At 45.5% G+C, this 21,878-nt stretch overlaps 1 protein-coding gene across 5 annotated transcripts in view; it reads left to right on the forward strand.

Annotated features, from left to right (window-relative positions):
* FLNB (filamin B) overlaps window positions 1-21,878 on the forward strand; it is a 143,305-nt gene that overhangs the window by 35,725 nt on the left and 85,702 nt on the right. For all 5 annotated transcript variants that reach the window (XM_047097648.1, XM_047097649.1, XM_047097650.1 and 2 more), the window contains exon 2: window positions 21,517-21,765. In XM_047097648.1, the coding sequence (XP_046953604.1) occupies window positions 21,517-21,765 (249 nt within the window). The remainder of the gene's footprint in view (window positions 1-21,516; window positions 21,766-21,878) is intronic.

A 21,878-nucleotide genomic window follows, 5' to 3' on the forward strand; every position in this document is an offset into this window, starting at 1 on the left:
CCTTTTTTTTCTTTTTTTCTTTTAAAGCTTTTCAGATAATTCCAGTATGTAGTCAGGGTTGAAGCTCAAGTGATTTCTGTGAGCAATAGAGGTGTTGAGGCTTGAGAAGAAAGTTTGGATAAGCAAACCTGAGGTGGGACCAAGGTCATGACCACCATTAACAGCAGAGCAACCCTGTGGCCTGTGAGTGGGGAAAGGCTCAATTTATTTTACTCCCATTTTGCATATAATTTGAATTGATTGTAACGGTGTATTTTATAACTCAGGAAAATAGATAATGATTAGGATAAAACATTCCGTATATATCAGTACCAGCACAAGAGGTGAATGGGATCCCTTCAAATTAAGAACTTCTTCCAATAGGGCTGCTGGAATTCAAAGCCATTTTTGTAACTGGGCTTAAACAATTTTTTTTTTTTTGCCTTTATTTATTTTTGAGAGACAGAGCACAAGTGGAGGAGGAGCAGAGAGAGAAGGAGACACAGAATCCAAAGCAGGCTCCAGGCTCTGAGCTGTCAGCACAGAGCCCAACGTGGGGCTCAGACTCACAAACTGCGAGATGGTGACCTGAGCCGAAGTCGGACGCTTAACCGACTGAGCCACCCAGTGCCCCTGTAACTGGGTTTAAAACAGTGCTAGCCCCTCTTTAGAATTTCCTCAGGGGCGCCTGGGTGGCTCAGTCAGTTACTCGTCCGACATCGGCTCAGGTCATGATCTTGCAGTTCCTGAGTTCGAGCCCCGTGTCGCGCTCTGTGCTGACAGCTCAGAGCCTGGAGCCTGCTTTGGATTCTGTGTCTCCCTCTTTCTCTGCTCCTCTCCTGCTTATACTCTGTCTCTCTCAAAAATAAATAAACATTAAAAAAAAATTTAAAAAAAAAAGAATTCCTCATAAGTGCTGCTGGCCCTCCTCTCCTCCGAGGGTGGATTTGATTGTTAATGTCCCAATCATTTGGCACCCAGCCTGGTGAGACAGGCAGCTGAGTAAGAGGGGAAACAGGGCCTCGGTCAGAAAACCAGGATAACGAGTGCCCTGGCTGGATACTCTTTTCTGTCGAGAGAAGCCCCAGAAGCTGCAAAAATCAGTTTCCAGACTGTTTTGTGTGCGGTGGCCATGACATTTATGGGGATGGCAGATTGTCCTCTGAGCAGCCACAGCAGCAGCACACAGCTGTATAGCTCTTGGGCTGGCAGACGCCTGAGTCGTGCACTGACCCACCCCACGGGGTGTCAGGGGTGGTGTGATCTGTGTGCTCTGAGGACATCAGGGAGCACAGCTGTTGTGTAAAGGTCATGCCCTTCCTGCTCTGAGAGAGACCTATACAGAAGGCTGATTCAGGAATCCGGTGTCCTTGCCGAGTCTGGTTTGTGTGCCTCCTCCACTCCCTGTGTTCATGGGGGCATTTGTATCCACTAGGAAGCTGACATGTACGTCTCTCAGCACTGTGCTAAGTGTTTTCCATTCCTGCCAGGTGTAGGCACTGTCGGCCCATTTTACAGAAGAGGAAAACTGAGGTCTCGGGAGGGTGAGATCTTGTGGTAGTGGAATGGGATGTTAACTGAGTGGTCGCATCCCTCTATACTGTAGATTGTAAATCCATCTGGGCCTTTTTACTTTAATCTAGATTCCAGCCCTTAAAAAAATGCAATTAAACAGTTTTAGGTAAATCTATTAATTTCTAAAGGAATTAAAAAAAATTTTTTTTAAATTTATTTTTGAGAGAGAGAGAGAGAGAGTGCAAGCTGGGGAGGGGCAGAGAGAGAGGGAGACACAGAATCTGAAGCAGGCTCCAGGCTCTGAGCCGTCAGCACAGAGCCTGAAGTGGGGCTCGAACCCACAAACCATGAGATCATGACCTGAGTTGAAGTCAGACGCTCAACTGACTGAGCCACCCAGGCACCCCTCCAAAGGAATTTTTTTAAAAGACAGGTTGTATTCAGTACTTAGCTATAATTAAAGTCTATTTGTTTCACAAACTAGTGAATGCTTAGTAGCTTTAAAGGTACTGTGCTAGGGACGTGTTTTTGTCTTCACATACCTTAGAGTGAAGGAAAAAAAGCCAGAGAATGAGTGCACAGGTCACTGTGGCATGTTTTGTAGGAGAAAGTCCTTACATTGCCTCTCAGAGGCAATGTGGGCTGTCAGGGAAGGCCTGTGGCAAGGGCGGGGCTGGTGAACAGTGGAGTTTAAAGGGGCAGATTCAGGAGACAGGAGGTTCTGGGCTGCAGAACCGCCAGGGCCCAGGAGTGGGAAGTGAATGCAGGAATGTGAGAGCTCCTGGTATCTATCACCTGCTGGCTGGCCTCAGTGCTTAGTACTTGACTGGCTTCAGTGCTTAGTACTTGCTGAGGCTGGGACCATCAGTTATGATGTTGGCTGGGTTACGAGGAACCTCGAAAGAAATGAAAAAGGGCTTGGGTTTGATGGTGTAGACCTGTCCACCAGCCACATGTAGCTAGTTAAATTTAAATTAATTAAATAATTAAATTTAGCATCTTAGTCACACTAACCACATTTCAAGTGCTCAGAAGTGTGGTTTAGTATTATGGACGGCATACATATAAAACATTTCTATCATCACAGGAACTTATATGAAATGGTGGTGCCAAATCTGAACCTCTGCCTGTTTTTGTAAATAAAGTTTTATTAGGACACAGGCCACAAAGCACTCATTTGCATATTGCCTATAGCCACTTTCTCACTACAATAATAGATTTGAATAGTTACAACATGTGACTTGTAAACCCAAAAATATTTGCTGTGTGGCCCTTTGCGGAAAATGTTTGCTGGCCCCTGCCATAGACCATAGAGAGCGACAGAAAGTGTTCATGCCAGGAGTAACATAAATGATTGTATTTATGGCCTGAGAGGATAATTCAAGGATGGTAGATAGGCTATATTGGTTGGGAGACCTATTCACAGTGACCTCCAAGGGTCCCCATGAGAGATGACCAAGGCCATGCCCTGACAGGTGCAATTTCACTAATCTATGGCCCATTTAGCAAAACGTCCATTACTGAAATCCTTTCCCTTCTTGGTTCTAAAAATTATTAATTGGAGCCAGGAATTTGTTTTAAAGACTTTATTTTTTTAAGTAATGTCTACACCCAACGTGGGGCTCAAACCCATGACCCCAAGATCAAGAGTTGCGTGTTCTACTGACAGGCCCCCTGGAGCCAGGATTCTTCACTTTTGTGTCTTGGGCTCCATTAGCTTTCTGAAGACTGTGCTCTTCTCCTTGTGCACAAGATCATATATATGGGGTTACAAAGGAAACAATCATATTGAAATGTGCTTATCATAACTAAATTTTTGCCACAACTCTGTGGTCAACCAATCTTCAACAAAACAGGAAAGGATAGCAGATGGAAAAAAGACAGTCTCTTTAACAAAACGTGTTGGGAAAACTGGACAGTGACATGCAGAAGAATGAAACTGGACCACATTCTTACACCACACACAAAAATAAATTCTAAATGGATGAAAGGCCTAAATGTGAGACAGGATGCCATCAAAATCCTAGAGGGCAACACAGGCAGCAACCTCTTTGACCTTGGCTGCAGCAACTTCTTAGTAGACACGTCGCGGAAGGCAAGGGAAACAAAACAAACGTGAACTATTGGGACTTCATCAAGATAAGCTTCTGCCCAGCAAAGGAAACAATCAACAAAACTAAAAGGCAGCTTACAGAATGGAAGAAGATATTTGCAAACGGCATATCTGATAAAGGGTTAGTATCCAAAATCTATAAAAAATTTATCAAACTCAACACCCAAAAACCAAATAACCCAGTTAAGAAATGGGCAGAAGACGTGAATAGACACTTTCCAAAGAAGACATCCAGATGACTAACAGACACATGAAAAGACGCTCAACATCACTCATCATCAGGGAAATAAAAATCAAAACCATGATAAGATACCACCTCATACCTATCAGAATGACTGAAATTAACGACACAAGAAACAACAGGTGTTGGCAAGGATGCAGAGAAAGGGGAACCCTCTTGCACTGTTGGTGGGAGTGCAAACTAGTGCAGCCATTTGGGAGAACAGTGGAGGTTCCCCAAGAAACTAAAAATAGAACTACTCTACGATTCCAGCAATTGCACTATTAGGTATTTGGCCAAAAGGATACAAAAATACAAATTTGAAGGTGTACATGCACCCCAATGTTTATACAATAGCCAAACTATGGAGAGAGCCCAGATGTCCATCAACTGATGAATGGATAAGGATGTGGTACACATATACAACAGAATATTACACAGCCATCAAAAAGAATGAAATCTTACCATTTGCAATGATGTGGTTGGAGCTAGAAGGTATTACACTAAGTGAATAAGTCAAATAGAAAAAGAACAAATACCATGTGATTTCACTCATATGTGGAATTTAAAGAACAAAACACATAGGGGGGGGAGTAGAGAGAGGGAAACAAACCACAAGTTACTCTTAATGATAGAGAACAGGGGCACCTGGGTGGCTCAGTTGGTCAAGCCTCTGACTTTGGCTCAGGTCATGATCTCAAGGTTTGTGAATTCGAGCCCCACATCAGGCTCTGTGCTGATGGCTCAGAGCCTGCAGCCTGCTTCGGATATTCTCTCTCTCTCTCTCTCTCTCTCTCTGCCCCTCCCCTGCTCGTGCTGTTTCTTTCTCTCAAAAATAAATAAACATTAAAAAAATATATACTGGAAGCAGTTAATGAACAACCATAGCAAGTCAATGCAGTTATGTGCACAAAGATTATTTAAAAAAAAAAAAGAGAGAGAGAACAAACAGGGCTGATGGAGGGAGATGGGTGGGGGATGGGCCACATGGGTGACGGGTATTAGGTAGGGCACTGTCATGAAGAGCACCGCATCACAGTGTTGTATGTAAGTGATGATCACTGAATTCTACTCCTGAAACCAATATTGCACTGTATGTTGGCTAACTAAAATTTAAATAAAAAAGAGAAATTTTTGAACACAGTAACAAACACACATGTATTTAGATGTTTAATGAGATCTAGCAGCTAGTCCAGTAACGTTTGCCATGATTTTGATGTAGTGATGAGCATACAGCGTATTTTGAGATATTGTTGGTGACAAAACCACAGGTGCTGCTAATACACCTGTGTTTTATGGTGCCTTTTTTTTGGGTAATTTTTTAAAATGTTTATTTATTAGAGAGAGAGAGAATGTGTGCGCACAAGAGAGAGAGAGAGTGCAGGGGAGAGGCAGAGAGAGGGAGACACAGAATCTGAAGTGGGCTCCAGGCTCTGAGCTGTCAGCACAGAGCCCAACGTGGAGCTTGAACTCACAAGCTGCAAGATCATGACCTGAGCCAAAGTCAGATGCTTAGCCGACTGAGCCACCCAGGCACCCCTTATGGTGTCCATTCCATAATGGGACAGTATGCTACATTTTAGTTAGAGGTTACCAAAGACAAAGATTTCACGTTTTTCCTATTCAAGCTCAAAGGCTCCCCTACCCCTACCCCCCTGTCCTGCCTTCCCCTGTAAGAATCCCTGACTTAGACGGTCCCTCATAGGAAGCTGTGACATAATTGAGGATGGTGGCTTGTCTTGCTAACTGTCCCGGACATTTGGCTTCCTAGTAGATCATGTGGGAAGTTCCATTTCTGACTGCTTTGTGAGATGTTCTTTAGAAATGTAAAGATGAGGCCAAGAGGAAAGGGGATGTATCAGAGGAGGCTGAATCTTGAAGGCTGAATCTAAGAAACCCACAGGGTGAAAGACATGAAAGGGGGGCATTCTGAATAGAAGGGGCAGTGGGAGCACAGGCCAGGGCATAGGGAGGGCCAGCCAGCTGGGGACACTGGCAGAGGCCAGCCATGGGGGCCTCGGGGCACTGCTGAGGAGTTCAGACTTTGCTAGGGTGTTTTGTGGTCTTAGGCATATTCTATCAAATACAATAAAACACACCCATCTCTCACACTTTAAAAAAAAAAAAAAAGACGTGTTTTGTGCGTGTGTTGTCATACAAGAATTTGATTAAAAAATACATTTGCTTTTATTTGCTTATATTTGTGTTCTGTTATATTATTTGGCCCTGACTAACTCCTTTATTTTATGATTGACTGATCTCTCAGCAATTACAGAGTATACTTTGGAATTCTTGCGATGTGAGAAAATGAACCTGTAACTGATTCTCAAATGTAATGAAATTTCTGTAGATGTCAACCAGAGATCGCAATTAGTGAGGAAGATATAATGCCAAATGCTGGCATTTAATAAAACATTTATTAGCTTCAATTTCTTTCAATTTTCTTCTGTTTTGGGGCCAGTTCCCCCGTCCCCCTGCCCCCACCCTCCCAACTTTCAAATTGTTTTGCATGTCCCTGCTGGGGCTGGTGGAAAGATTTGGGAAGAGTTAAGAGTTCCTGATCTGTGGGCTGAGACAGACTGGCCAGTAAAGGGACCTGCCATTAGCTGAGGGCTGCTGGGCTGGGAATCAGTTTAGAGGTGACCAGCAGGATTGGGGGAAGGGGGAGATTTGGTGGGAGAGCGTGGTCAAGGATGAGTCCGCTCGAGTTTGGTAGTTGGTTGACTAGGTTGGTGGTTGTTTGATAGGTCTTTGGAATAGTGGTTGTCTGGTCAGCTTGTCTGGTTGATTGTTGATTGATTGGTGTATTGATGAGTGGGTTGTTGTTAGTTGGGTAATAGAGGGCAGTGGTTCCCCACCTCCCAACCCCCCCTTTTGCTTTTCTTCTTTTTATTATGTGACCAGCATCATGTTAGGTACTAGAATCACAATGATGCTGAGGACAGAGCCCTGCTCCCTGTCCTTAGGATGCTTGGATTACAGTTGACTAATCTCAGATTCGGATACAGCACCACACAGTTTAGAGAGTGGATTTAATTAGCACTCAAGCTGTGTGGCTCATTGCTATTATTGGTATGCTTATGAGTATTATATCCTTAAGTAGTACTAGGAATGCTACTTGGATATGTTTCAGTTATTATATAAATAATTTTTACTAACTTTTACTAAGTTCTCCCTGCCAACCCCCCCCAGCCCCCCCCCCCCCCCAGCATAGGAAGTTTAGAGCTAAATGGCCATGGGGTAGAGCTTCTGGAGTCCCCTTCCTCTTCCCATTCACATAACACATAATTTGATATTGCAGTTGCTCCCATCAGGATGACCCCCCCCCCTTTCTACTGCATTAAGCGGTGGTCCAAATTACCAGGTTTCGTCTCTGACTCTTCCCACTTGGCAACACATTGGCTGCGGATGAAGATTTCGACATTAGTAGCTCCAAAGCAAAGCCAGAAAGGAGGAGGCTGGTTTTGGCCTGGATCCTTCTAAATCATTGCCTGTGTTTAAGAATTACAGTTTGCACTGGAACAATAAGATGTTTCTTAGTGCAGTTTTTTTTTTTAAATAAGTGTGATATAGTTACACATTTTTCTTTTTAAAAAATTTTTTTAATGTTTTTATTTTTGAGGCAGAGAGAGACAGAGCATGAGCAGGGGAGGGGCAGAAAGAGAGGGAGACACAGAATCCGAAGAAGGTTCCAGGCTCTGAGCTGACAGCACAAAGCCCAATGTGGGGCTTGAACTCACAAACTGCGAGATCATAACCTGAGCTGAAGTCGGACGCTTAACCGACTGAGCCACCCAGGCGCCCCTCTTAGTGCAGTTTTAACGTGAGTTGGTTATCACCAGAATTTCATAAACATCATGGTCAAGGGGTGTACTTCCCTGTAGCCCTCATCATTAGAAACAATGTTTTGAGAACCTACTTTTATTACCCTTTATCTGCAAAATCCAGTGATTCCAAGTAACAAAGTTCTGGATTCATAATCACTGCTACTGAAACAGTTGTAGATTAGAGAAATCCTTAATGACTTATTTCGTATTGTCCTTCTTTTGTGTCTCTTGTCTGTCTCCCTCACCCCACATCTACCAATTTTATAAAACGTAATCTCCAAGCCTGTGGGAGCATTCAGAAGTGTTTGTAGATCTGCAAGGGCATGGAAGGGCAATTCAAGGTAGAATTACCTGAAATTCTTCTGGAGACTATTAGAGTCCTTTGAGATAATATTTTAGGAAGTTTCCTAGTCCAGGGACACCTGGGTGACTCAGTTGGTTGAGCATCCAACTTTAGCTCAGGTCATGATCTCATGATTTGTGAGTTTGCGCCCCACATTGGGCTCCCTGCTGTCAGCTTGTCAGCACAGAGCCATTTCAGATCCTCTTTCCCTGTCTCTCTGCCCTTCCCTCGCTTATTCTCTCTCTCTCTCAAAATGTAAATTTAAAAAAAGCATCAAAAAACTTTTTTTAAAAGAAGTTCCCTTGTCCAGTAAAGTTGGGAAGTGCTGTGTGGCACCCTAGCACTCTCCTGGAGATTGTCAATGAACATTTGCATATTAAAGGCTCTGAGAAGTCCTACAGCAGTTTAAAATTGTTCGATTCCATATATCCCTGGCTTATTTGACCACAGGAGCCATTTGTCTTGGACAACCAGCTGATGTCTAATGTAGTCTTTTCAAAGATGCAAGATGATAGTAGGTGTTACACAACCTACTTTTAAAAATTATACTGTAATGTATTTTCACATGTAGTTTAGGAATAAAGTGACTAGGGCACAACCCCTGGTAAATTGTCCAAGAGGTGAGAGGATAGGGCAAGGTTTGTGAGTGTGGTCAGAGGGACAAATCTTCCTCAAGGCCAAGTTTAGGCACAGCTTGTGTTTTGCTGAGCCAGGAAGCAGCTTCTGACTCAAGTGCAGGACTCTTTAGATGAAGTACTGGTATTGAAGACACTTGACCGTGGGCCGTGTGTCTTCAGTAACTGGCAGCCATGACTAGGGTGGTGCCTTGGATATTCAGCGTGTGTCACTTGCTTACCTTGCACTTGGACAGTGTGCCTTAGGGATGTTGGAACTTGTTCCCATTTTAGCAGAGAAGCTGGCCTGCTATGTGCTTGGTCTGTTTATTTTACTGCCATGGCCGTTTATCTTGGGACAGAGTTCAGGGGCACAGCGATAAATCTCTTTTAGGAGGATGACGTAACCTTTAGCATTTATTTCCTCTCCAGCTTTTGCCAGTTTAGAAAGCCTTTGTAATATTACCATGCCTGTGGATGAGCCTTTTCCTTTGCAGCCCCATCCTGGCCTCCAGGTGGAACAGTTAACAACAGATTCTGGAGTTAGAGGGCCTGAATTCAAATCCTACTCTACCACTTATGAGCTATGTGGCTTTGGGCTCAGTTTATCTGCTTACCATTTTCTTTAATCTGGAAAATGGGACTAACAGGGGTACCTCCTAAGGCAGCAATGAGAATTCGGTGGGGTCATTCATCAGGCCAGACCCTCTGTCTTCACATATAACTGAGTGGCTGAGTCTCTGCATCTTGGAAAATATACTCTTAGGTGCCAGGGAAGGAGGTAGGAAGGGATCAGGAAGGTGGATGGTTGATTTGCTTTTTAAGGTTTATTTATTTTGAGAGAGAGAGGTGGGGGATGGGCAGAGAGAGAGAATCCCAAGCAGGCTCCACGCTGTCAGCACAGAGCCCGATGTGGGGCTCAAACTCATGAACTGTGAGATCATGGCCTGAGCTGAAATCAAGAGTCGCTCAACTGACAGAACCACCTAGGTGCCTCAATTTTTGTTGTTGTTGTTGGGTTGGTAAGCATGCCCAAAGACAACCAGATGACAACATCTTCCCCTCCTCTGGCAATCTATTTGGAAATGGCAGAGGCCATCTCCGGAGGCACGGAGACTGCTTGTCCAGGAGAATGTGTGTGGCTGAGGACTGGTAAAGCATTTGGATGACCCACCATGTGAGAACTGAGCAGAGGAGATCAGGAGAACAGCCGACCAGTCTTGCCAAGCCTTCATGTATTCGTCTGTTTCTTGTTGATAGGTAACATCAAACATGGTGTAAATCATATGCAGTATAAAAAGATAAGACCGGCTCCCTCCCACTCCTCCTCACCCCCTTTCTCTGTTCCTCTACCCAGAAATAAATGCAGTTGGAGAACAGTTTCTTGTCTTTTCAGAAGGTATTTTATGCATATATGAACTCAATTACAGAATTCCCTGGCCGCCCCTTTACTCCTGTGCGAACCCATGATACACATTGCTTTCACTGTTTGATAAAACTTGTCAGTTTTCCCACATCAGTGCCTATAGATCCCAACAAGCCGCTGTGTTCAGTGAAGAATTCCTTAACGTATACATTCCTGTATTTCTTTCTTTTGGGAGGTGTGTGTCACAATTTATTATAAAAGTAACACATGTAATTCAAACTAAGAAAAGAAATTCAAACAACACAGGAGCATGTCCCAACAACAAAAAGAAAGCTTGTCTTTTGCAATCACCCTACGTCTTTCCAGAGAGAGCCAGTGAACAACATGCTTGCTTGCAACAACTCTGCATGCTTCCAGATCTTTCTGTTCAGATGCAGAGTCATGCCTTTTCCAAAACAGAATTGCATGTTCTATACTTTTCTGCAAATGGCCCTGTCCCTATTGGAACAAACATCTGTATCTTTCTCATTCTTTTCCTAGCCACCTATTACTTTCTTCCTTGAACGTTCTGAAAGTTTATTTAACTATTTATTCACGGGGAAGCATTTATGTTGTTCTCAGTTTTATTCCCTCATTATATTATGGTAATTAACTGCTTTCATGGTTAAAGATCACTTTAGTATCCAAGCCTCTCCCTTCCCCCATTAGAAAAAGGAATCCCTTAAGGGAACTTTCTTGAATACTTTGTACTTCACATTGAATTTATTGACCTTGCATTTAATTTTCTGTCAACAGTGGCCCAGGCTGGCCCCTGCAGACTGCTCAGGAATCTGCTGGAGGAGTTGGGGTGGCCTGCAGATTTTAGCAAACTGCCAGTTCATTCAGGCAGCTCACTGAGCAAAGAACATCTTGATTCTATCAGCCTTAATCCTGGGTCCCTGATGGGGGCTGGCTCTTGTGGTCGTTAGCAGATGGAATGCTCGTCTGTGTTGGAAGGCTGAGTTCTGGGGTATTTGGCTCTAGGCAGTCTTGAACCAGAATTGAATGGCATTGAATCTTTCATGATGTTAATGGGACACTGTTAGTTCTTGAACTTGTGTGTGTTTATAATATTGCAGAAATAGTAATAGTAGCTATACTGGTCTCTGCTGATATGGTGGATTGGTTCAGGCAGAATGCTACCCAATTTACTACATTATCTCACAATAGCTTGACACTGTGAATTCAGTTCTGACTCTCAGCTTACAGATGAGGAGACTGAAACCCGGGAAGTGACCCACTGAAGTGACATGGTAGCCATGTTTGAGAGGGGAGCCAGGCTTCTCTGACCCCTAACTGCTCCATCACTGACTAACTCAGTGTCCCTGGCACCTGGGTTTCTTGGCTACTAATTCTTTTAGCAGGTGGGCTCCCCTTTGCCTGAGTGGATTCAGTCCTGCCCTCTTGTCCATGCTTTTTATCCATGGATGTTGGTGGTGTGGAGTTCTACCCACAAGGAGGAGCCTGGGTCTGGGCTGAGAGAGCTCTGTTGTGGCTAGGTGGCACATGTGTCCAAAGGCCTCCTCGTGTAATTTTGGGTTGAAGATTCAAATTTGGGGGTACAAATTCGACAGTGGGTAACTGTCTGAAAAGTGTCAGTACAGGTAAAGCAGGGAATGTGCCCCTCCCTGTGTCTGTCCTTTGAGAATTTCTTTTCTTCCAACTTCATCCTTTTTCTGTTGGTAATGATGGGAGCCAGCTATTATAAACTACTTGGAATTTCCCTCAGCTTGGTTCCTATTCAAGACTTTAAATTGGGAGTTTTGTTCACTTTATGACTTCACGATCATTGGGCAGGCTGCCATTTCTATAACAGGCTTATAGGAGTTGTAACATGATGTGGGCTGCAGGGGCAGGGGGTGGGGGTGTATGCAAACTGATTCCTCCCCTTTCAAACCAAGGAAACCACCTTGATCTTTTTTCTAACAAGGCTCAACTTCTACAAGTTTGCAGTGGAAGGATGAATACCTGTCCTCTTCATCAGCATTATTATTTTTTACCTTTTACTCTTAATTACAAAGGAAAAAAAAGTTTTTTAAGAAACAGCTTAGCATGAGAGACAAAAGGCAAAAAAGAAATTTTTTTGCCTTTTGTCCCTTAAAAAGTCTTCAATGTCTTTCCCCAGGGCAGGGTTGCAAGAAGTGGGTTGGTGGATGGTTTTCATTATAATAATGTTGTCATCTCCTTGTGGAGTGTTTTAAAGCCAATTTAACTTATTATCTTACATAAAAGCATAATCTGTGTCCAGCACAGGGCCTGGCATTCTGTCGGCAGAAGTGTTTGCTGGGTATGAGAACAAATGGAGCTTTCAAGTATGTGAGTGACCCTAATTTCTATTTTCTGGGGAAAATACAGACCAATAGGTTGGGGTAAATGGGGACAGAGGTATGTTTTCTGCCATCTTCTCTGATTTCCCATGCTGAGCGGTAGGTCATGCATGGTGGACCTCCCAGATGTAGGGACATTGGAATCCCCAGTTTCTGGGATGCAGTAAAGGCCAAGTCATGACTGAGACAGAGGGACTAAAGTAATACAAGTCTGACCTCTGCTTGCACCTCCTAGGCTGTAAGCTGTCACTTTCTGCCCACATTTTTCATTTCTAAACCTCGACAGTTTAGGGATTGTGGGAATGATTGGGGCAGTGGCAGGTTCAGAGACCCCACCTGGGTTCCTCTCCCAATTTCGCCACTAACTGGCCGTGGGCCTCAGGGGTGTGTCCCTTCCTGTACTCTGTCTCATCTGTGAAATGTGAGTCCTGTTACACTCACCTTATACAGCTGTCATGGCATAATGTGTATTTAGAGAAGTATGGAGGTTTGGGCTCAGACAGCAGAGAACTGGGTTTAAATCTGGGTTCTTCCTGTATGTTACTTTTGACAATTGCCTCTGCGGGCCTCTGTCTTCCCATCTGTAAAATGAGATTAAGCATAAAAGCGACCCTTCTAGGGTTGCTGTGAGGGTTACATGAGGTGATGCATGTGGCACAGGGCCAGGCCCAGGGGAGAGGTCTGGAAGAAGGATCTGGAAAAGTCTGGAGTTGCTGTTACAGTTTGGTTGCTGTTGATGTAAGGAGGAGGAGGTGCTTAGGAGTCTTTCTGGGCCTGGTTCCTCCTGCCCTCATGCTTTTCCCCAAAGGGTTTCCCTGTGGGCTGCACTTGCGTGCACAGGACCAGCCTGGGCCGTGAGCTGTGTTTTAGGTGAGGCTGAGCTGGAGTCCACAGGTGACAAGGACCTCCATTTGCAGCCAACGTTTATTATTTGATCTGCACATGTTCTCAGAGCAGTTGTGCCTAAAAGCTATGGGCCAGGGACAGACATCACCGCGCTGAGAACTTCTGAGCTCACACTGGGGTTTACCAGCGCCTCCCAGTGACTGGACTCTGGGCTCCTCCACTCTCTGCTCACGCTCAGAGGTCCCTGGAACCCTTGTCCTACTACTCACTTAGGAGACCTGTGGCTTTGAGGTCAAAAACCTAGTTTAGAATACATTGCTTTGACCATTTTGGGGCATGTTTCCTTTTTCCCTTCTTTCTGTAATCTTTATAACAAGACTAGAATCCTTGTTCTAACTTTTTAAGGCTTTCCCACTAATACTAGTTGGAAGAGACTAAGTTCTAGACCCACAAATATACCAGTCTCATTTAAGGTTCAGTATGACTTTGTCGCTGGATATAAAGTAATCCCCAGAAGTGATAAAAACTTTTGAAAAGTGGCATTTGGAAGCCCACCGAGTGATGCAAATGCCTCTTTTAAACAAAGGATGCCTCTTAACCAGAGAATCGGGTGTTTGGGATACATATGAAGCAGGACACCAGCATATAGTATCTGTGATCTGAATGTCCACCAAAAACTCTGTATCAAAATAAAAATAAGGTATTTATGAAATAATTTGTTCCAATTATTCTGGGCAAAAATTGTCCAGCAAGTGAGAGAAAACAGAAGGAATAGTTGGCAAAGTAGGAAATTTGAAGTCTGAGTTTATGCACAAGGAATGTGTTATGGGCCTATAGTAGAAGTCTCCAATCAGGGATTTGGCAATGTTTGCTCAATTCTGTTGCAGAGAAGTCCCAGCCACTGCTCCCCATGCCGTGCCCAGAGCAGGCATGACTAATCTATACAGTTCTTCCTCATTGAGCCTCCACTCCCTGTGCCTGGTCGTGGCAGACATTGGTAATCTATTTTCTTGTTGACCCCAGATAGGGCCTGAGAATCTTTCTCAACACCTGAAAGGGTTTTCACCTCACATGCTAATGCCATTTGCCACCCTTGGTCTATTGTGTCATCTCTTGAAAAATTACTAACATGAAAAGGCCTTCCAAATGAACTCTTTGTTAACTGAACCCTGAAGTGAAGTGTAAAAATTGTTAACTCAGACACTTCCTTTGTCATCCTTGAGAGTTCCTGAGTAAGAAAAAGGATTGGAAATCCAGCTGACCAGAGTGCTCCAATCCACCCTTGTTTTATCGTGGTCTGTATTTTGTCTTACTGATTAGAAATTGGCCCGTGTGACTTCAGGACTTCAGGGCCCAGAACATCCTCTTATTATAGGTAAGCTGCTGTAACAGAGAAAAAACCCAAATACAGTGGCTTTTTTCAGTCTTCAGGTTGGCAGGGCACCCTATTCTGGGACCCAGGTTCTTTCTATCACCTTGCCTGGCCTCTCCGAACGCAGATTGAAGCTAAGTGACTGTAATGTCAGGGGCTCTTGCTGGCGGTAGGAGGGAGCACTCCCCCTGCCCAAGGCCCTAAAGTGATGGCACCCTTCTGTCTGCTCACTGTCTGTTGGTGAAGCAACCACACTGCTGAGCTGCAAGGGAGGCTAGGAAGGACTGTCCAGCTGGAAGCCACATGCCTGGGAGAGGAGGAGGCAGGGTTTTTGTGGCCTTCACCACAAGTACCCTTCAGCCATCAGCAGTGTGAGTTGTCAAGTCTGGCTGTAAGTCTGTGTGGCCTTTTGATGGTTTGAGGCCCTGTACGAAGCCCTGAGCAGGGGTGAAAGCATCTGGCCCCTTCATCCTGCCCATGGGTGTCTAGGCAGGTGCACAGTCTTGTGTACATAGTCCATCACCTGCTGTACGGATGGAGGGACCGTTGCACCCCCAGAAATGGACCCTGGTTCTGGACGGCAGACTGAGACGGTCGTCTTTAATGATGAAGGGAACGGTGACATCTGAGAAGCTGAGGACGGTGGTAAACTTAGCCTTCTTTTAGTTGAGGGTACCCTCTTGTTTGGGCAACCGAGGCCAACAATTCAGCCACAGTTTGTGCAGGCTGGAAGAGAAGGCAGGATGGGGAGGAACCATAAAACCAAGCTGGGATGCCAGTGAGCCCCGTCTGCCACCTGCATCCTGGGCCCAGGTGATCCGAGTGCTGCACTGTGGGGTGACCTTGGGGCAGCCCTTCACAGGATGCTCTTTGGGTTGGCTCACCCAAGCAGTCAAGGCTGACAGGAAACCCCAGTGCCTACGCGGAGGTCACCACCTTTAAGTGCTAAGCTTTCACTTTTCCCTTCTGCCTTTGTTCTTTTTGTCTCAAGGTTGATAAAAGCATGTTGAAGTCAGTGGTGGTAAGAGTAATAGTACTAATATTAGCATTTAATGACAACTGACTGTATAGGGGTCTGAATGCTGGAAATGTGTTATGGCAGGCAGTCTTCCCAGCAGCTGTATTCTCCTGTTCCAACATTATCCCCAGTTTACAGGTAAAGTGACTGAGGCATGCTGGGGTCGGATCACTTGGCCAGGCCTCTGCAGCCAGCCTGCTGGTGCCGAGCCCACGCCTGCAGAGCCTCAGGGACCTCCCCAGCAATGTTTCTGTGCCACATGCTGTATTGCCTGCTGGGGGCTCAGAGGTGGACACAGTCTGGAGCAGATTAGAGTTCTGTCTGAAAGGCTGTGTGTGTACTTTCGCATCTACTCAGCGGGGAAGCGGCCCTGTCTCTCACAGAGCACCAGAGAGGAGAGAGCAGGGAGCCGAACGTGCCTGCCAACAGCCAAGCGTCCATGATCGGGGGAGCAAAACAGCCTGTTCCTGCCGTTGTGGTGCTGCCGCTTTGAGCACAGGAGGCAGGCACGGCTGTAGCTGCACTGAGAGAGAAGGGCACAGGGCATTGAGGGGGCACTTAGCCGGGGACCTATTCTAGTTTTGCAGAGTTGGGCATAGAAGAGGCATTATCTAGGTCAAGAGAGGTGGGGGGAGAGTTCCAGGCCAAGCCAGCTGAGGCCAAGGATCAAGGTTAACCCTAGGGAAATGCAAAGTTGGGAAGTCAAGTTGGGGCCAGACCCCTGGCTCTTGTGGGCCTCTTTTCATACCATATTCTCTTTCAATAAGGTCTGATCGATTATCAGCAGTCGGGTTCCTGTGTAGTTCTTGCTTTCTGTCTGCAGGAATCTCAGGCCATAGTGGTCTCCTAAAGCACTTAGCGCCACAATGTCCCCCTTGCACCTACCTCATGTGTCCTGAGTTCACTACAGCATGCAGGTCGGCCTCCTCCTGGGACAGGAGAACAGGAACCTCAGAGGCTCATGACCCTTCTAATGAATTCCATGGCTCAGGGTAGTGACACATTGAACATTTCATCCTCCTTTTAATTCGCAAGGTACTATTGTGAATTACCCTGACTAACCCTGACTTCTGTTTCCTGCTCACTTACAAAACTGGGATTATAGCTTCTGGGCTTCCGGTTCTAGGGAAGTGTGTTGGGTACAGAGCAGGTATTCAGATATGAGGTGAATGAGTAAGGAGAGGAAGGAAGGTATTATGAAGTGCCTACCCTGTCCCCGGCATTATGCTCAACTCATGGTGTTCTATAACCCACCTGCTTCTTAGTAACAGCCCTGTGAAGGTGTTGACTGGGATCATTCCCATTTGGTAAATGAAGAAACAGAAAGCCCAGAGAGGATGGATGGATGGTTCAAAGTGACCTGTCTAGAGGAGCGGCTGGTTCCATAGCCTGTACTTAAACCACTGTGCCACGTTGCCTCCCAGAGGGTAATAGAGATGGGAGGACGGAGGCAGAGTGGGTGACAGACTCTTCTCCAGATGACCAAGTCATAGTTGGATTATGGTCTGGGTGCTTTTCCTCAAGCGTACTAGGAGGAGCTTTCCCGAAACTCCTATGTCTCCTTGATCCCTGAAGTCCCTTGTTGGCTGTTTCTGACCCAGCAGTGAGCTGCTGCATTGTGGCTGCTGGATGACCTGCTGTTCTTACTCAGGAGGGCAGAAATGTGGGACGGTGCTTGCTCAGGCCTCTCCTCCCCGCCCCCCCAACCCCCACCATGCCACCCTGGTGAATCAGTAATAGGAGAGGAGATGGGCACAGTGAATGTGGTGAGCATGCAGTTGGTGGTGTGGATCCTGCCCTCCTGGTATGAGAGACGGAAAGATCACCATCTCCCTTCCTCAGAGGAACTTGTCTACGCAGTAGATGTTTCCAAGATGCTTCCAAAGATTGCCTAAAAATAGCTGGTTTCCTCCCCCATAAATGTGCCCATTCCTGATTGCTACTCAGGGAGGGCTAGAGAACCGGTGTACAGAAATGACGTGAAAACATTCCATCCTAGAATTTGCAGTAGCTCAAATTAACTTTCTAGCTATTAAAAAAGAAGAAAAGCCACTGCCCTCACTTAGAAGCAATGCTGGATAATTTTAAGTAGTTCCAGAGGGTGTGTATGCGGTTGGAGGGTCAGTGCTGTCCAGAGCCAGGACCAGTTACATGGGAATTGTGATTGGTTGGATCTGGGGAGGAGAAACCTGTGGCCAGATTCCAGGCCAACTACAACCTAAGCAGATTCTAGGAGGTCCAGCAGGCGTGGCGGGCGCTGGCTTATTTTATTCCAAAAGAGGCTCTCAATGAGGTGGAATCCTGCCAGAGAGGCTTCCAGCTGACCTGGACCTTTCCTCCTTTTACATTTCTGTTTCATGTTTACACTCGACATAAACATCACAGAGCACGCTCACGTTTGAAAATCCTGTAGTCTGTTGTGATGGTCAGACATTGACACTGTAATGCTGTGGAGCATTTCATTTTCAAGGCATTGGGAGTCTTCTGTTTCATGTGGGTGGGAAAGGGGGAGTCATTTTGGGCAAGTTGCCATCGTTTTATTGTTCCAAGAGTTCGGTGAAGCATTTGAACCTTCACCTGTCAAAATCACTTTTGGAACTAGGACTGTTCTTTCTCCAGCTTCTTAGAATAGCAGAGCAAAAGTATCATTTATCCCAAGGAGATCTTAATGGGGGCTTTCCCGTTTGGACACCCACCTTGAATTCATTGGAAACAGAAGTTCTGGGCATTGTATTTTTCATAAATTTGGCTCAGACTTTTACTGGGTCATATTTCCCCTGAAATCTTTTTTGAAAAAGACTCATGTCTCATTCCTTCAGACCAACATGTGTAAGCCGGGTAAAAATAGAGCAAGCTGGTTTCATGTTTTGATTTATGGATAAAATCTGTAAGTTTGCATTTGAAGAGCACTTAACACATAACTCAGGAAAGTTGAACTTTGTAGTCTGATGCTTGTGGCTGCATGAGACTTTCTGGCCTGTTCAGATCCTGCCTGGTGCAAGACCTGACCTTGCCTGGTCCAGCACGGGTACGCTGACTAACGATAAGCATTCACATACTTTACTTCATCCCCACCTCGTGCTTCCCCCTTCTGAGGACTGCTCTTCTCCCTTTAGTTTAAATAAAGGACTCTGGCATGGAAAATTGTTTCACCTGGAATTTCTTATGATTGGGAGGTAGTAACTCAGTAATCAGTAGCGCTTCAAAGACGACCTTATAACAGGACATCTTATCAAAAAAATTCCGTCATGATCAAGGAGAAACATATGGTCCGTGGGATGAACTCCTCGGATGTTCAAGTTCTGTGCACGGTCAAGTGTCTTCTGCAGATTATTGCTTTATTGACCACAGGACCTCAGAAGCAGAGGGGGCTTCGTGGTCACATAGTCTGTGCAGCTGTACAGGGCCCTGCTCTCAGAAGGGTTCTGTGCTTGGTTTAATGCTCTGCTGTTGCCATCTTGAAATTCTTAATCCTTTTTGGACGAGAAGTCATGTATTTTCATTTGTCACTGAGCCCTGTGAGTTATGTGGACTGTCCTGTTTAAAAGTTATTATTGGGGCGCCTGGGTGGCGCAGTCGGTTAAGCGTCCGACTTCAGCCAGGTCACGATCTCGCGGTCCGTGAGTTCGAGCCCCGCGTCGGGCTCTGGGCTGATGGCTCAGAGCCTGGAGCCTGTTTCGGATTCTGTGTCTCCCTCTCTCTCTGCCCCTCCCCCGTTCATGCTCTGTCTCTCTCTGTCCCAAAAAAAATAAATAAACGTTGAAAAAAAAATTAAAAAAAAAAGTTATTATTTATACAATTCATTGCATAGAAAATCTCTGGGCACCTTAACTTTGAGTGAGGACTGCTCAAATATAAATTGTCTTACCAGCCAGTTTATGATACTCTTTACCCTGTACAGTTTTACACGATCGAGTTTTATTATGACTGAATCTACAATCATAAAAGTACCTTTGGTTTCTGTGGGTTTGGGTGCGCCCTTTTAAGAGGATCTTTTCTTGTGAGAGGACTAACAATAACCAGGTGAATTTAAAAACAAAAAAAGTCTCCACCCTTTCAGTTTTGAGTGACATGGGGTTTACTCCTTCTCAGTATGTGTGTATATTTCTCATGTGGTTGTAGTTGGGTTTCATTAAGTGCAATCTGGCATGTGTCTAACTGACATTCAGGTGGTTTGTGGTGGGTGGGTGAATGGGTGGGACAGGGTGAAGGGAGCTGCAAGATGGTGAAGGCTTATTACTCCATGGCAGGTGCTCACAGTCCTGGAATGGGGGCTTGGAGGCTCAGGAGTGAATGGTTTTTGTCTTGAGAGGACCCTGGCACAGTCACACACATGTTGGTGGGAGTGAAGGGCCACCACCTGTTGGATCTGGTCCTTGGATGATGAGCCAGGGCTTGTCCCACAGGAGGATGGGGGTGAAGGGTCTTCCCACCAGAGGGAATACAGAACACATGGAGAGGTCCATGGGGTCCAAAGCAGGATGTAGTCCAGGAATGAGGAGTCTCTGAGTCTGGAGTGTGAACTGTGGTGGGAGGGGTGACAAGGGTGAAAAGCAGGCTGTGTTTGGGGGTTCTGAGGGTGCTCTATGTCTAAGGAGTTTGATTGTGGGCAGTTGGGACCATTGGTGAATTTGGAAGCACAGAGGTACCGGACTAGAAAGATAGTTGTAGGGTTATGTGAACATGGTTCAGCTTTATGGCTGTCGAGGACTCTGAGAGAAGGGAGGAGGGGCCACACATTTATTGGGAAGGTGGAGAAAAGGATTTGCCAAGAGATGTAGGTAGAGAAGGGAATTGACACATTGTTGAAATGGCAACCTGAGATTTGAAGGAGGAGTCCATGATGGCTCTGACATTTTCAGTTTGGGGTCCTGGTAGAATAGGGGCGTTTAACAGGGGTTGTTTGGTGGGGAAAGGGTGGAGGAAATTCAGAGGGGGGAGTGGGTGGGTGGGTAATAGGAGGGGAAGGATGTGGGTGAGGGGGAGAGAGATGGGGGTATAGACAGGAGGGGAAGGGAGAGGGGGAGAGAGATTGGGGATGGATAGGAGGGGAAGTGTGTACAGGGGGAGACAGGGAGAGAGATAGAGAGATTTTATTGGTAATGTTTGGATTTGGGTGGATGTAGGTAGAGGTTGGAAAGAGGACAGAGGACAGAGGGCCATAGAGAAGCCAAGGGAGTAGAAGGTAGAAACCAGCAGCAGGGAGATTTCCTGGAAGATTCCTAGAAGGGCTGGTGTATGGCTTGTTGTGTTAAGCTGAGGGAGCACTAGAGAGGAGCCAGGACCTTGGGCCAGTCACTTATCCTTCTGGCAACAGAGACTTTGCCCAGCTGGATTAGCTTAACTATTAATGACTTTATCTTATGAATGACTAACTGGAGAGAAGAGCAGAGATGAAAATGATTGATAACACCCAGGGATGGTGAGATCTGTAGGGAAACTGGCCTCTTACACCTCTAAGACATAATGACTAGTGAAAAGAAAAGTATAGTAGAATATAAATTCAGGGAAGCAAACACACACACACATATATGTATATGTATGTATATACAAACACATACACATATAATTTGGTAGATCACATACTACCAAGTTAAACAGATGGTTGTCCCTGGAATTCAGCCACCTCTTTTTATTGTCTGTATTTCTGAAATGAGTCCTTTAAAATTTAAAAGCTCTTTTTATTACAGAACATTTCCAACGTATGCAAAAGTAGAGATAAAAGTATAATACATTCTCATGTACCCATGATTTCACGACACTGGTAAACATTTTGGAATCTAGTTTCATCTGTTCCCATCCTCAAGTATTTTGAAGCAAATTTTAACATTACAGTCCTTTCATGCTGAAATAGTTCTGTGTGGTTCTCTGGCAAATGAAGATTTCATTCACAACCCAGAGGAAGGTGCCAATCCATGCTTGTGCCTCTCTCCCCAGATAGCAAAGCCATTGTGGATGGGAACCTGAAGCTCATCCTGGGCCTGGTGTGGACACTGATCCTCCACTACTCCATCTCTATGCCCGTGTGGGAGGACGAAGGGGATGATGATGCCAAGAAGCAGACGCCGAAGCAGAGGCTGCTGGGATGGATTCAGAACAAGATCCCCTACTTGCCCATCACCAACTTTAACCAGAACTGGCAAGATGGCAAGGCTCTGGGAGCCTTGGTAGACAGCTGTGCCCCAGGTAAGTGTCTATGGCTACCTGAGCCAGCTCTTCAAGATGGACATTTGTGGGCCCAAATCCCCTTGGTTGTCTCATGGGAAAGCTGGGTTTGCTGTGATTGGTGTCTTCTCCTA

Source organism: Lynx rufus, unplaced genomic scaffold (assembly GCF_022079265.1).
Source record: "Lynx rufus isolate CCGP_SWC_20201006 ecotype Redwood Valley unplaced genomic scaffold, mLynRuf1.p SCAF_4, whole genome shotgun sequence".
NCBI lineage: Eukaryota > Metazoa > Chordata > Mammalia > Carnivora > Felidae > Lynx > Lynx rufus.